The 16,962-nt window shown below is 34.2% G+C and overlaps 1 protein-coding gene across 2 annotated transcripts in view; it reads left to right on the forward strand.

The window, feature by feature from the left end:
• Positions 1-541: 541 nt before the first annotated feature.
• Positions 542-16,962, forward strand: part of LOC131152005 (chaperone protein ClpB4, mitochondrial) — an 82,099-nt gene continuing 65,678 nt past the window's right edge. The window contains exon 1 of one of the 2 annotated variants that reach the window (XM_058103557.1): positions 542-1,012. In XM_058103557.1, coding sequence (XP_057959540.1) covers positions 731-1,012 — 282 coding nt within the window. In that variant the 5' untranslated portion in view covers positions 542-730. The remainder of the gene's footprint in view (positions 1,013-16,962) is intronic. The other variant, XR_009135810.1, reaches the window with a different exon arrangement.

Genomic DNA, 16,962 nt, shown 5'->3' on the forward strand with positions numbered 1-16,962 from the left:
ATGGTTGAAATTCATACCATCTTTACAAAGCCCAACATTTCCCTTTGACGCTCTCGTCAGATTCTTCTTTACCGAGTCCCACATGATAGTATCACAGGGGAGTTTAATACCAAATGTAATGGTTTTGTATCCAACTTTGGTTAGTTCACTTTGATTCACTAACCTCACATATTTATCTTATAAAAGGCATTTCGCATAGTTAAAACTCAAACCATCTTCATAAATCCCAAGATTTTGCTAGGACATATCCTCGACACGTGTCTATCAAATGGCTGGGTCAATGTGGAGTGATCTTTTTACTAGTATATACATTTTGGACCTGTGATTCCTGTCTATCAAATGGGTGGGCCGAGGTGCCGGAATCTCAGTTTGATAGGCCCAACTTGGAGTAAGTATATGCGAGTGGGCTTTGGAAGGCTTACATCACACTGAGGATGTACGGGCCCAACCCAAGCCCATGCTCCGAAGTCCAGGTCCGAAAGAAAATGAGGCTTGGATCCAGAACCCAGATTCTAAACGAGGCTGACCCACAAACTTCTACACACATTTGGTACTTCCGAAATCCGAATGTCTGCTTGCCTCTTCCCCAAGCTTCCCGAAACCCCCAAATGTTGCCACGAAGATTTTCGAAACGGCCGAAACGGAAGCATAGAAAACAGAAAGCAAAAAGAAAGCAGAAGCAAACCGCTATCAACCAGACGAAACGTAGCTTGTCACCTGCTGTTCTCCCATGGCGACTCGACGAACTTCCAGGCTCGCCAGGCCGGTTCTCGCCGCCGTTAGAGCATCCGAAATCTCCTCTTCCGCTGCCCTTCGTCGCGCTCGGCCCGTCCCCTCGCGTGCCGGTGAGCTGTCGGGCACAAGCGGCTTCGCCTCGCGGCCGTGCGTTGTTGATGGGGCTGCGGAGAGTGTTAGTGTTGCCAAGTGCTTAAACGGCGTCGTTGGGAACAGTTTCAGTCGCAAGTTTCACTCCTCAGCTCCTTCTTATTCTTCTCATGCGGATTCTTCCCAGGTATTCATTTCTTTAATTTTTTTTTTGTTTTGTTTATTCGTTTAACTGTTCCGTGTACTTATTTGTTTTTTTGCTTTTTGTTTTTGTTGTTTTTGTTTTCCAGTTGATGTTGGTTTTTGAATTTGATGCCATTTTAGAGCTGTAATTATAGTCTTTTAGTGAATATGGGCATCGTTTTATGCATTCAGTTGCTACATGTTCTGAAATGATGTCATTTGGGGTTCTTAAAATTTAAAACATCTTTAGCAAGTTATTCTTCTGCTGTGCCTCAAGGCCACGCTTGATCTGCAGAATAAGGGATCCTTATCCCACATTTGATAATAGATTTCCTCAGTAATTTAATATCATCTAATGGTTAATTATACCTCATTATATCCATGGGATGATACTTTCTATTTCTTACTTAAAATGAGAAGTGCTTGCATAAAACATGAGTCAAATTTGATATGATACAAGAATAGCATAAAGTGAGGGGCCTTCTGTTATTATGTCAAGTATTATGAAAATAAAAACAGGAAATGAAAACTAAAACCCAATTTAAAACAAAAAATTTAAAACTGATTTGGTTTATATTTTTGAGACTAAAACAAATTAAAAACCCAATTTAAGGCATTTCATTTCTTTTTTTCCTTTGAATCAAATAACAATAAAAATATGATTAAAGTAATGAAAATGCAAAGGACTATAAATTAGAAAATATTAAAATTAATATGGAAATTGATTATAATTATTTTCTTAACTACTATAATTTCAAACTCACTTTTCAGTGCTCCAAGTCCAAGAACAATTCTATTATATATGACCATTGAAAAACGCTAAAATGTTTTTAAAATATTTTTATTTTTTTTAAACTTTAAAAAATTTTATGGACATTTTATTTTAGTTATATTTTAAATTCACTCTATCATTTTGTTTAGTGTTTTATTTAAAATTGTGTATAGAATGATTTTATCCTTAAAAAGTAAATTCTGGATATTAAAGTAGAGAATACAACAGGCTAACAAAATAACTGAAAATCATAAAATCTCATTTACAGTTTTTACCACATCCAACAACAAGAGCGAAAATGTAGACAACTAAGTTTTGATCAGTGTTTCCTTGTTGTACTACAATGAAAACAGGGCATGGAAAACATAAATGTTGACCAACAACCCCTAAGCTTTGCAAAAACCCCGTAACAGATTCTGGTTGGATAATAAATTGCTCAACTCAACCGCAAATTCAATAAAAATAATATAGTTTAGTACTTCATAAGAAATAAATGAGGCTATTTCCATAGCCAAATAAGCCATTCCAGAGTCTAATGATTCATTAATGAGATAGTTTTAGGATATTGTACAGGCATGAGTCGCATGAAATTATCAGTTTTAAATGGCATTGTAAATCCAGAAACAATGGGGCAAGGGCTTTATTGCATTTGCAGGTGCCCCCACAAGGTGGACAGTTGATGGTAAACTTTGCTTGGTGTAAGTTTTTTAATAAACTCCAAAATAATGATGAAGGGAAGACCCAACCAAAACGACTCATCTACCACTCTGTTTTTTAGCCACTCAAAATAGTGAGAATTTTCATTTGTGGAATTATAAGTACATAGAGAACAACAAATTATGAGATGTTGAAATGAAAGTAAGAAAAATATAAGGCAGAATCTCTTTGAAAGTTACCAGCATGTGAAACAAATTAAAATGTTGGGTGTCTTTTTCATTTGCCACTAACCACAGTTATTTGTTGTCTGTTTGATTGTGCTCTATTAGTTGAACGTTAAACTTGTTGACCACATTTAAGTTGAATTGATTAAATTTTGTGGCACACAATTTTCGGTTAATATTAAAGATTTTTTAGATAATTATCACAGGTTTTTGAAAATCAATCGTAAATTTAAAATCAATGTACATTGGCAGTTACATAACAGTATCAGTGGCTTGAATGATTGATAGAGGGCTATATCTCAGTGGCCTCCTGATTCACATCTGGTCATTGCGAACTGCAATGGGCTGCTTCAGATTGTTACAGCTGGCTATATTGGCAGACTAACTCTAAATGCCTAAAAGAATTTGTGATCCTTTTTTTATTTTTGCATTTTTTTTCTACCTCTTCATATAATAAAACTGAGAAACTCAATGTAAAGTTTGTTTATTTTCATTAGCCTTTTTATTTAAAGAATCAGTTGTAGGATTATTTACATTAGCATTTAGTATGCATTTCATTAATAACTAGCTTTCAAATAAATCTAACCTTATTGTAAGCTCCTCAATTTGAATATTTCTTACACCAAATATGGGGATCAAAGCACATTATAAAGTTACTCATTTATTGTTTGTTTTTTTTTTTTTGAAATATGAAGATTCTATCTTTTATATTTCATTATATGTATGATCTCTTAGTTCTAATTTCTTTTACCATCAATAAAGTAGTGAAAATAGCAAGTACATGCTTTTGGCCAATAGCAACCAATTCTTAGACTCCTAGTACTAAGATAACGTTCCATGCTCGTAGACTCGTAGTATATGTTGTGTTTATATGTATTGAAATTTACTTTGTAATTTAAAGCAATAATATGTTGGATTTTGGGATTAAAGCATGTGAATCTGTATGTTCTTCACACTTTCGCTAATGCAAACAATGAATTTAGGGACATGGTCTCTGTCATGTAATGTATGTGGTGGCTGTGATTGGATCAGCTATCATATTGCTGTGCTGGTTGCCACCATTTTCAAAAATATGACAGACTTCAACTTCCATGATTGTAACATTTTGAATGAATCTGTTTGCATGAAATTATTATTGTCACTCATGAATTTGGTCAATGATCGCATAAGAGCCCCATTTTCGTTGTGGCATAGAGCAGTATTAGGGTCCACACTTTCGGATTCTTTAAGGGTTTGCTGCTGCCCAATGGGCTGTATTGGCGGTGTGCTTTTGTAATTACTTCTGTAATCTTAAGCTGTAATTGTAATTTTTTGGCTGCATTTCACACTCTTCTTGGGAGAACATCTTGTTCTCCCTTCATTGTACTATCTGGTTCTGATGTTAATATAATTCTTCTTCTTTTAAAAAAAATAAATTTGGTCGATGGTGGTCATCTGTGAAGGACAGAGTTGAGGACTGGTTTGCTTACACAATGCTAAGAGTTTGATCATCCATCAACTGAATGTTCTACAACCATTCATTCATAGGACAATTTGGAGAGAAAGGTTGTTCTATTTAAAAGTGTTGACCTAACAAGACTTACAATTCTTATTTTGATGACAACAAATCATGATATGTTTAATATGATTTATTTCAAGTGAAAATTTTTCAGGAAAAAGGTAAAACTTAAAGGTAGTGACAAAGCTCAAAAGGATGATAAAGTTTATGGATTCAAAAAGATCAAGAAAGAAAGATGATTAGAAGCTCAAAGATGATAGAAGAATAAGAACTTACTTGAAGATTAAAGAAATAGAGTTTAAGGATGTCTGTATGTAAGTACTTCAACTAAACTACAAATATAAACTGAATTGAAGCTCTCATAAAATCAAAAGAAACTTAGAGATAAAGTTTTAAGTAAAAACCCTAAAGTATGATTTTCAAACCAAAGGAAAGAAGGGTTTAAAAATAAATATAAGTTTTTTAAAAAAAACAGAAGGGCCAAGCGACTACCTACTTCTGCCAGGCGACTGCCCAAATTAAATGAATATTTTCAAAGAGGCAGTAGGGTGACAGGCAACTGCCTGAGCACAGCCAGGCGCCTGGATGGTCATGCCAGGCGACTGCCTGAGTTCTGGCAGGCGACTGCTAGTGTTCTGTGTTTTAAGTTTTTTTTATGGCAGACGACTGCCAAGTCGTGGCAAGCGATTGCCACTCGAACGTTGGTTTAAAAATTTCCAACGGGAAGATTTTTTAAATGAATTTTTTGGGCACTACTATTTTGAAAAACTTGAGGATTATTTCAAGAAAACTTTGGGGGCAAGAAATTACTTTTAAACATCTATAAATAGCCCAAAACTTCAAAGATTTTGAACACCAAGAAATTTTTCAGCAATCAAAGTTCTCAAAAAGCTCTCAAACTCTATTGTGTTCATCCAACTTCAAATACTGAGTTGCTGTTGATTCAAACTCCGAAGTAAAGCTTTCAAAGTCTGAATCTTTCAATACTTGGAAGATATTTGGTGATCTAAATTCAGTATCGAGCTTCAATCCTTTTATATTTGATTTACTTTGAAGTATTCATGTGCTGATTGTTGTACTAATCATGGTTCGAAATTGCGGTCACGGGTAACGTCGCGTAACGGTCGCAGGTGTCACGGGTCGCGGGAGACGCAGGTGTTACGTAACGGGAAGCGGGCGTAACGGTCGTGAATTTTTTTCACGCATGCACAACCATGCCAAAATCGAAAAATAAGCATGAAATCCATTAATACATGATTTTTAATGAATTTTGAAGGCTTTCATTCAACCTACAAATGCTTTTTAATAGACATTATGATTTTTATATTAATTTTAGTGCGCTGTTTACAAAAAAAAATATATTTTTTTATAGTTTATATTACTTTAATGAGTAAAAAGATGTAGAAATGTAAGAATCAATTAATTAAAGTCATAAAGTTACTAAAAATGAATCAATAGAGTCGATACTCAATATACACATTACACATACATGAATTTAAAAAGTGATTAATATCAAATATCAATAAATAGTTGAAAATACATGAATACAATATTACAAATTTATAACATAACACATGTCACCACCAAAAAGAATGACGTGGAGGATCTTCATAATTTGCATCTGTATCTTGAGATTGGGATGGGAAATTATATCCCCATCCTTGTGGACATACATAGTTGAATAAACTCAAGTTTGCGTCATTTCGTTGTTGCTCTTGAAAATGTACTGGTGGTGAAAATCCTCCTGAATAATGTCCATAAGTTGGGGCAGGGGCTGGCTCTGGGTAGTGTGTAGAAGAAAACTCATTAGATCCTGAGATTCCTGTTCCACTAGGATAAAAATGTGAGTCACGAGATGCATAATGTGGATATGCTGGATGAGATCCATATGATTGTGATGATGAACCATCTAAACCAAAGTCGCCAAAACTACGAACCACACCATATGAATCTTCAGTAGAATCACTAGGGTCACCACGAGCACTCATTCTCCTGGGTTGCGAAGATTGGTTCCCTGGAGGAATACCCAAATCATAATTTTTAGGTATGTCATGTAGTCCATAAGGATCAGAAGGATGTATATCCCTTGCAAATGATGCCCCTGTGTCCTATCCATAATTATATTCTACACCGCCGCCTCCACCACTACCACTGCCACCCCCCCAACCCCAGCTCCAGCACTACTATTACCATCATCATCACTTGGTGGGCTCAAACCAAGATTGTCATCACTTTGTGTACGTTCTGGGCTTGAACTTGAATCATCATGCGCGTTTATTGGTGGTTGATCACCTCCTTCTGTAGTACCACCAACTTCTTCATTTAACTAATTTGAATTGTCCTGACCGTCGAGTAGTGGTGTCTCTCTCCTCTAACCATTGACTTAAAGGATCATCTTCTTCGAAAATGTAGTTCAAATTGATAGGATTGAAACCCTCTTCAATTTTTCGTTGGCTTCTTCTCATTGTACGTCTTAACTTTAACTTCACGTTGTAATGTACGAAAACAAGTTTTTGTAATCTCATGTATTTTAATCTATTTCTTGTTTTCGTATGGATGAGGCTAAAGGTGCTCCAATTACGCTCACAGTTCGAAGCTGATGTGGTCTGACTAAGAACTCTGATTGCTATTCTTTAGAGTTCAGGAGCACACAAGCCATAATGAATCCACCATTCAGTTGCATGAATAATTAAAAAGAGTTTTATGTTAGTATAGTGTATATTTCAATAGTCAAATTTGAAAATAAAGAGAGAAAATAGAGTCATTCATCCATTATTTAGCTATATAGCCATATTTACCAGGATTTGTTTGTTTCACTGTCCTTTGAGCCAACGGGGTTCCAAAAGTCTCCTGCCTATCTCGATATAGCAACAACTAAAAAAAGATGATTGTGAAATATAATTAATTAATTAGATGTATTAATAATTATTCTTGAAAATATTACAGAATACTAGAACAATTCATTATTCAATTTAATGGAACCAATACTTACTTGATTAATAGCCCGAATTTGAGTATCTATATCGGGTACCAACTTAGTTATCACTTTTTTAACCCCATCCATGACTTCTCTAGCCACTTCAGGAGAGGGTGGAGCACCATAAAGAAATTGTGGGTTGAAAAAATACCCTACAATTAAATTTAGAAACATATTAATCAATAGTTTTGTAATGCAACTATGCATAATTTAAAAGTTTAAATAATAAAAAATTGTATTTGATTTATACTTACCAACAGCGTGCAAATCTTGGTGCAACTGAAAACTCCACCGGTTGTCAATAATTTTTCAATAGTCTTTGTAAAACCGGCAATCTTTTTGAATGGTCAACTTCGCCCTATCAATTGCCTCGTATATGAAGCCCATGGTTGGTTTTTCATCACCATCAACCAATTTAAGAACTTTCACTAAGGGTTCTTGCACTTTAATTATATCAGAGGCCTTTTGCAAAAACTCTTTGCCTAAGATAATTTTCTTTGAATCATATGCTGGGCCTGATTTTGCCATCCCAAACCTTGAGTTTTTCCAAGCATCAGATGTAAACATTTCCCTTAATGTTTGTTTATGCCTGGTAATAGTCTCCAAAGCAATGAAATTTGTGGCAAATCGAGTGATGGTAGGGCGAAGTAACTCTCTATTATTTTTGAATTTCTTCATGAAATTCACTGTCCATGTGTGGTTGTAAATAAATGAGGTTATTGTTCTTGCATCTTCTAAGACCTTTTTCACGTTACTTTTCTTACCAATATCTTCAAGAATAAGGTCTATGCAATGAGCTGCACATGCTGTCCAATAGAGATTGGGCCTCTTCTGCATTAATAATTTTCCTCCTGCCTTCATTGCAGCTTCATTATCAGTCACTACTTGGACAACATTCTCCTCTCCAATTTCTTCAACCACCTCGTCCATTAATCTGAAATAAAATTATAGATTCAATAATTACTACTATTTAATTAAAAACATGCAAGTTCATAATACTATTTGCATATACAATTAAAATTAGAAAATTACCTGAAATAATATTCAGCTGTTCTGTTTGGCACATCAGAGGCATCAACTGATTTATGAAACACGGTGCCTCTATCGCAATAAACTAAAAAGTTTATAATGTGTATTCTAGTTGGTTCAGACCAACCATCACACATAAGGGTTACACCTCTCTCCTTCTAAATTCCCGCAAAAGAAGCTATATAATTTTTCATTTCTTGATACTCTTGCTCCAAATAAATTTCAGATATCTCATAGGGTGATGGACCCTTCACCCCCTTTCCAACCTTTGCAGCAATATCAAGCATAGGCTGCATAAATGGAGAGTCAGCTACATTCGCTGGAATCCGATTATAAATTAGGAATTTTTTCAACTGCTTTTCCTAATTTACTTCTTAAACCTTTCAATAACTTAGTGTTGATTTTTGGTTGTTTCGCACTCTTGCTTCTTTCTAAAATAGGATCCATTGCCTTTAGTCTAGCTTCAGGGGCATCAGGATTGATCCATTGTCGTCCACTACCTCCAGCTTCTCGACCACTATAAGATCGAGCTCCTGCTCTATTGAAACCACTGGTAGCACCACTGCCAGAGCCACCTCCCTCTTCATAAATATTACCCCCTCTAGATGTTCTTGTTCGAAATCTTTGTCTCTCTTCCTTCCCATTGTTGCTGTGATCGTATGCTTTCTTATCGAGCAAATCTGATACTTTCTTCCTCCAAGTCTTCTTCATCGCACAAATTCTCAAAATCTCCTCTAATTTGGGCTTTTGCTTCTTCTTGCCTTTTTTGTTTATCTCTTTTCATCTCAGCATACTGTTGTAGATGTTTCATCATTTGTTCTCTGACTTGTATGGTCACATTTGAGCATCCAGCTACTTGACCTTTTTTATGTGCCAAGTGTTGTTTCAAGCGTGTAATACCCTCTTTAATTATCTTCCCACATAACTTACCATAATAACATGTCTATTACCGTTCACGGCAGTACCAAAATGTCATCCAATATCCTCACTAGGTAAGTTCTCATTTCCTCTATCACGTGACATATTGATAGACTTAATTTGATGATCTCTACACAAAACATAGAGAAAATATAAAGTTACAACCTTGTTAAAAAAATGACAGGAATAATATTATAATTAGTAATTTAGTAAATATTAAATAATAAGTACTAAATAGTCCTTATAATTTCAAATACTTATTACGTAAAAATAAAATATAATATTTGATTAAAAATAATAAGTAATGTTAATTTATTTTTATATTTAAATAAACAAAATTATAAAATATTAGATATTTTATTACAAAAAAATATATTCCTTTATCTTTAAAAAGATATTTTCATTATTTTTTATAACTTGATTTTATTTTCATTTATAATTATAAGAAATTAATATTGTAATTTTAAAGGTGGAAAAGACTTTTGCTCTACTTTCATATACATCACAGCATCAGTAATAGAGATCCATACAGTACAAATTGACTATTTAACTTTTTAAGCATTTTCTCAGTATATGGATTAAAATAAAATTTTTCTACAAATTCCAGTAGTAAACTAGTAATTAGTAAAAATCTGAATTATTAATATATTAACTATTAGGTTAAAATTTTTTTTATTAAGTTATCAATTTTTACTTTATTTGATAACTAAAAACAAAAAATAGATCATGTAACGATTTATTTTACCTAATTTTAAATTTAAGGTCAAAATGATGTTTTAAAACTTAAAAAATATTTATAAACAGGAAATATGTGATGGAACTAGATTTTCCTAATTACCTTTCAAAAAATATAAGACAATGAAAATATTTATAAATTAAGAAAATTTTATTTTACATAATTATTATTGTTTTCTAATTTTTTACTCTATTAAATTACTCTTTTTTTTAAAATTCAATTTAACAAACATAATTTACAACAAATTATAATTTTAAAAAAAAAACATAATAAAAAGTTTAAGATGTGGTTGTTGAGTGTTGACTGAAATTTTAAAGCTTATCTCATACGCTGAGATGAGCAGAGGCCACAGAGTCTGAGTGAGACCGAGAGAGAGGAGGGGACTCGGAGGAGCCTCGAAGCTTCGTGCGACGACTGGCGGAGGGCTGGCTGGTGGCGGCGAATGCGACGACTGGCGGAGGCTGCCGAAGGGCTATCGATGACTCCAAGCTCCGTGCGAAGACTGGCAAAGGGCTGGCTGGTGGCGGCGAGTGCGACTACTGGCGGATGAAGCTGCCTTTGGCCACTCTCAAGCTTCGAAAAACTTAGTTAGGATCAGGATTCAGGAAGGCTAGACGAAGGTTGCGAAGATGAGTAGATCTGCTCAGGCTTCGAAGAAGTGAAGGCGTGAAGCCTTCTTATTGCTTCGGCAGCTCGGCCAACAAAATTTTAAGGTAAGTTTTTTTGCTCTTTGAATGTTAGATTTAGTTAGATTGAATGATAGAGGGTGGTTGGGACTCGGGAGAGGGGGAAAGGAGCGCTGTGCAGCAGAAAGGAGATTCTGCAAGCTGTCGGCATGTAACGGTCCGTTACGGACCGTTACGGAGTGTATTGTTGGGGTAACGGCCGTTACGGACCGTTATGGAGACGTCACGGCTGTGAATTTTTTCTGTACCGCATTATCGGCCCGTATCGGTTTCGGAGCCCTTAATTTACGTTACGTATCGGCCATTATGCTACGTAACGGCCGTTATTTAAAACCATGGTACTAGTCTACTCTGCTGTGAGAGTGTCTTTTGCACTCGAATTTTTCTCTATCTTTGTTCTTGTTTATAGACGATTCAAGGTTGTAGAATCGTTAGACTGAACGAGGGAATATCGTTTGGAGATGCAGGCTCTAGCCTAAAGGAAGGAGTGATTGTGATCGATACTGTTCCACCCATCAATGGAACTGAACTAGTGAATCCTTTGGTGGTTTGTCAAAGGCGAGGACGTAGGCTGGGTATAAGCCGAACCTTGTAAAAGCTTTGTCTCTCTTTCTTGCTCTTTATTTTTCAGCAATACTTACAACTTGCGTGTATGCTTTAAATTATTAAATTCTGAGTGTATGATTGTTAAATAGACCGGAGGATAATTTGTTTTGGCTTGATCAACATTGATTGCGGAAACCGAAAGGGACTACGTTGGTTGATCATCCTAAACTTATTAATCTGAAAGTTTGTTTAAAAACTAAACACAAAGAAGAAGTGTGAGTTTGGAATAACACAGGGCTTTCATAAATTCAGCGTGCTTTACAATTTATTACAGGGCTATTGATACAAAGATCAAGATTTTGATTATCTTGTTGATTGGTTGAGGTTGAATTGATTTTGTGTTTACTTGTTGTGATTGTTGATATAAAACAAAGTATTAAAAAGAATATAAGTTTAAAAATCCAATTCACCTCTCCTCTTGGGAAGCTATCCTAATTTCAATTGGTATCAGAGACTAGTTATAGCAAATTCCTAACAAGAAGCTATAAAAAATCTAAAATGGCAAATATAAGAGTAGCTCCTTTTGGAGAGGGCCAATCCTCAACTCGTCCACCAATCTTTTGTGGACACAACTACACCTTTTGGAAAAAGGGAATGCAAATCTACCTTCAACACATGGATTGAAAAGCATGGGAAGTAGTCTTGGATGGAGACCTTATTCCTACTAAAATAGTAGATGGAAAACAAATTCCAAAAGAGAAAAAGGATATGATCGATTCAGATTATAAAATGCTTCAAATAAATTTGAGTGCTATAAATGCTTTGTATTGTGCTTTAGACGCTAACGAATTTAATAGGGTCATGGCTTGTAAAACAGTTAAAGAAATATGGGACAAATTAGAAGTCACATATAAAGGAGCTATTGATATTAGGGACAATAGGATAGACATGTTAACAAACGAATATGAAGCATTCAAGGTGAATCCAGATGAAACCATATCAAGTATGTACACAAGATTCACCCACATAATCAATTCCTTAAGTGCCTTAGGAAAAACTTATACCACTTATGAAATGATTAGGAAAATTTTGAGAGGCCTTCCCTCCATATGGGAACCAAAAGCTACAGCAATTACCGAAGGAAGAAACCTTAAGACCACTTCCTTAGATGAACTCATAGGTTCACTCCTTACCTATGAAATGACTCTAAAAGAAAGAAATCCTGAACCAAAGCATAAGAAATCTATTGCACTAAAAGCATCTAGCCACAGCTCAAGTGAAGAAGAAAGTGAAACAAGTGACTTAGATCAAGATGAATTAGCATTCATCACTAAGAGACTAGGTAAGTTTTATAGAAGGAATAAAAGATTTCCTGGAAAGACCAACAAAAGGAAAACTGAAAAAGGAGAATCAAGTAGAAAAGAAAATAAAAGTAAAAATGAACCTCCAATATGCTATCACTGTAAGAAACAAGGGCATATCAAATTGGACTGCCCATTGCTCAAGAAAGACAAGAAAAAAAAGAAGGAAGCTATGAAGGCCACTTGGGATGACTCGAGCTCCAGTGAAACAGAAAACGAATCAAGCGGATAAGAGATGGCAAACATATGCTTCATGGCTAATGATGAAGAGGTAAATTCCTACTACTCTTCAACAAAATCTTGCAATGAATCTTGTGATGAGTCATGTGATAGTATGGCCTCATACAAGGAATTACAAGTTGAATTGTTCTCCTTGCATAAAAGATTCATAAAAATTTCCAAGAGAAATATAACTTTGAAGGATCAAAATAAAGAACTATTGAAGCAACTTGAATTATTCAAAACCATTGAAAAAGAAAAAGACTCTTGTATTGAGAAGTTAGAGGAGGAAGTAAGTAAAGTAACTCAAGAGTTAGGCAAAACTCATAAAGAAAACTTGAATAAAAAGGATTTAGAAGTGAATGAACTTAAGAAATTAGTGGAGGATAAAGAAAAAATTATATATAACTTTACAAAAGGTAAAGATAATTTTGAAAAGATGATTGGACAGCAAAGGCTACATGGGAATAAAGAAGGAATAGGATGTAATGGTAAAACAAATAAAAAGAATAGGAAATTATACATGGGATACTTCGTCAAGGAAGTCAAGCACTATGCTAGCACTTTCTCAAACAACAAACATGAACACACTACTTGCTATATGTGCAAGACTAAAGGTCACGTAATGTTTGATTGCCCACTAAAAAGGAAGTATGTTAAAGTATAAGGAGAATGAAAAGTTAATAATGGAACTAACAACAAAACAAAGAAAGTTAAAAGAATTTGGGTTCCAAAGACTAACACAATGAATCCTCCATTATAGGTATGTTTTAGAACAACATCGTCAATGGACAAGTGGTACTTGGACAGCGGGTGTTCAAGACACATGACCGGCGATAAGACCAAGTTTATTTCTCTAAAACAAAAGGATGGAGGACATGTCACCTTCGCAACAATGCCAAAGGTAAGATCATTGACATCGGGAGAATAGGTAAAAAACCTTCTATTACTATTGATAATGTGTTATTAGTAGAAGGACTAAAACACAATCTTTTAAACATTAGTTAATATCTATTACTATTGATAATGTGTTATTAGTAGAATGACTAAAACACAATCTTTTAAACATTAGTTAATATCTATTACTATTGATAATGTGTTATTAGTAGAATGACTAAAACACAATCTTTTAAACATTAGTCAATTGAGTGACAAAGGGTTTTAAATAACTTTTAAGAAAGAAAAATGTGTTATCCAAAATCCCAAAGGAAATAAAATCTTGTTTATAACTCATAGGATAAATAATGTTTATTGTATAAACCTTGAGAATCTAATGAATCAAAACGTAACTTGTTTGGCAGCCATGAATGAAATAAGTTGGCTATTGCATAGGAAATTAGGACATGCTAGCATGGACCTATTATCCAAATTATCAAAGAAAAATATTGTAAAAGGATTACCAAATACCAAATTCATAAAAGACAAGATGTATGATGCATGCCAAAAGGGAAAGCAAGTTAAAACAAGCTTTAAAAAGAAAAAGTATATATCTATTAAAAGACCCCTAGAACTATTACACCTAGACTTATTTGGTCTAACTAGAACCTTAAGCCTAGGAGGAAAATAATATGCTTTTGTAATAGTGGATAATTATTCAAGATTCATTTGGGTATTATTCCTAGCAAATAAAGATGAAGCTTGTGACATGTTAATCACCTTATGTAAGAAATTACAAAATGAAAGGGCTATAATGTAACAAATTTTAGAAGTGATCAAAGTAGGGAGTTTAGAAACAAATATATTGATAAATTTTGTAATGAATATGGAATAAATCATAATTTCTCAGCACCTAGAACTCCATAACAAAATGGAGTTGTAGAAAAAAAAAAATAGAACCCTACAAGACATGACAAGAACAATGATAAACGAAAATAACTTACCGAAATACTTTTGGGCTGAAGCTGTAAATACAACATGTTATATTGTAAATAGGGTGTTTATAAGATCAAGTATAGACAAAACACCGTATGAACTATGGAAAGGTAGAAAACCTAATATTTCCTACTTTCATGTATTTGGATGCAAGTGTTTTATCCTTAACACCAAAGATGATTTAGGAAAGTTTGATGCAAAATCTAATGAAGGTATCTTTTTAGGCTACTCTACAAATAGCAAAGCCTATAGGATTTATAATCGAATAACTCTTACTATCATTGAATCAATACACATAACATTTGATGAGTCAAACAATAATGAAAATAAAATTAAGATTGATGAAAGAGAAGATATTCCACAAAAAGAAGAAGATCTTGAAATAAAAGAGGAAAATAATAATGAAACTTCAAATGAAAACATTGTAAAAAATCTAGAACTACCTAAAGAATGGAGATATGCTAAAAGTCATCCAAAAGAACAAATTCTTGGAGAAACTTCAAAAGGAATAACCACTCGAGCCTCATTGAAAAATATTTGCAACCATTATGCCTTTTTATTTCAAGATGAACCCAAGAATATTGAAGAAGCCTTAAAAGATGACTCTCGGATTATAGCTATGCAAGAGGAACTAAATCAATTTGAAAGAAGTCAAGTGTGAGAACTTATACCTAAACCCAAAGACAAATCAATCATAGGAACTAAATGAATGTTTAGAAATAAAAAGGATGAAAATGAGATAGTTATAAGAAATAAAGTTAGGCTAGTAGCACAAGGTTATAATCAAGAAGAAGGTATTGATTACGATGAAACCTTTGCCCCCGTAGCAAGAATGGAAGCAATTAGGATGCTTTTAGCTTATGCAGCCTATAAGGACTTCAAATTATACCAAATGGTGTAAAAAGTGCTTTCTTAAATGGATATATAAATGAAGAAGTATATGTAAAACAATCTCCAGGTTTTGAAAATTCAAAAAATCCTGATCATGTATTTAAGTTAACAAAAGCTTTATATGGATTGAAACAAGCTCCTAGAGCTTGGTATGAAAGACTAAGCAATTCCTAATTCAAAACAATTTTTCAAGAGGAAAAATAGATAATACTTTATTTATAAAAACCAAAAACAAAGACATGCTTATAGTACAAATTTATGTTGATGATATTATTTGTGGAGCTACTTATGAGGATTTGTGTAATGAATTTGCTAAGTCTATGCAAAAAGAGTTTGAGATGAGCATGATGGGAGAGTTAAATTACTTCCTAGGGTTACAAATCAAACAAGCAAAAAATGGAACTTTCATAAATCAAACTAAATAGATTAAAGACATGTTAAAGAAGTTTGATATGGAAGAAAGTAAACCTAGAGGAACTTTCATGAGTACCTCAACTAGTATTGACAAGGATGAAAAGGGGAAACAAGTAGATACCAAGCATTATCGAGGCATGATAGGAAGCTTACTTTATTTAACAACAAGTAGACCAGATATTATGTTTAGCGTATGTATGTGTGCTAGGTTCCAATCAACTCCTAAGGAATCACACCAATCAACAGTTAAAAGAATTCTTAGATATCTACTAGGCACACTTGAACTAGGTTTATGGTATCCAAAGAGAACTGAATTTGAAATGATAAGCTATTTTGATGTAGACTTTGCTAGATGCAAGATAGATAGAAAAAGCACGAGTGGAACTTGTCATTTTCTAGGACACTCTTTAGTCTATTGGTCTTCAAAGAAACAAAACTCTGTGGCATTATCCACAGCAGAAGCATAATACATAGCAGCAGGGAGTTGCTGTGCCCAAACATTGTATATGAAACAACTAAAAGATTTCAAAATTCAATATCAAACTATTCCAATAAAATGTGACAACACAAGTGCCATAAATATTTCAAAAAATCTGATATCTCACTTAAGAACAAAACATATTGACATAAGACATCACTTCTTGAGAGATCATGTGCAAAACGAAGATATAATGTTAGAATTTGTAAATACAAATGACCAATTAGCAGACATATTCACAAAACCACTCTCTGAAGAGCGATTCATATTCATTAGAAGAAAATTAGGAATAATGCATATACAAGAAGCAAACTAAAAAAATTCTCTGCTTGGCAGGCGACTGCCACCTTGGTGCTAGGCGATTACCAGGCTACTGACTTTCAAGTTTTTTTGATTGACAGGCGCCTGCCTTATCCTAGCAGGCGACTGCCTCGCGGTGGGTAGGGTTTAAAATCCTGTTTTATGTCTTTCTAACTTCCATTAGGCGCCTGCTACTTCTCCTCTCTCTCCGGAAATCCTCTTTCCTACTCTTTTCCACACAAACTTTTCTTCCAAATCAGCCTGAAACCATGCATCAAACTTACCCTCCACATCAAATCGTGAATAAAACCTAGGGTTTGTTAGCCTTTTTCTTCAAAACAATCATGCCACGGATCAAATCGGTTGGTAACAAGGG

Source organism: Malania oleifera, chromosome 3 (genome assembly GCF_029873635.1).
Source record: "Malania oleifera isolate guangnan ecotype guangnan chromosome 3, ASM2987363v1, whole genome shotgun sequence".
Lineage (NCBI taxonomy): Eukaryota > Viridiplantae > Streptophyta > Magnoliopsida > Santalales > Ximeniaceae > Malania > Malania oleifera.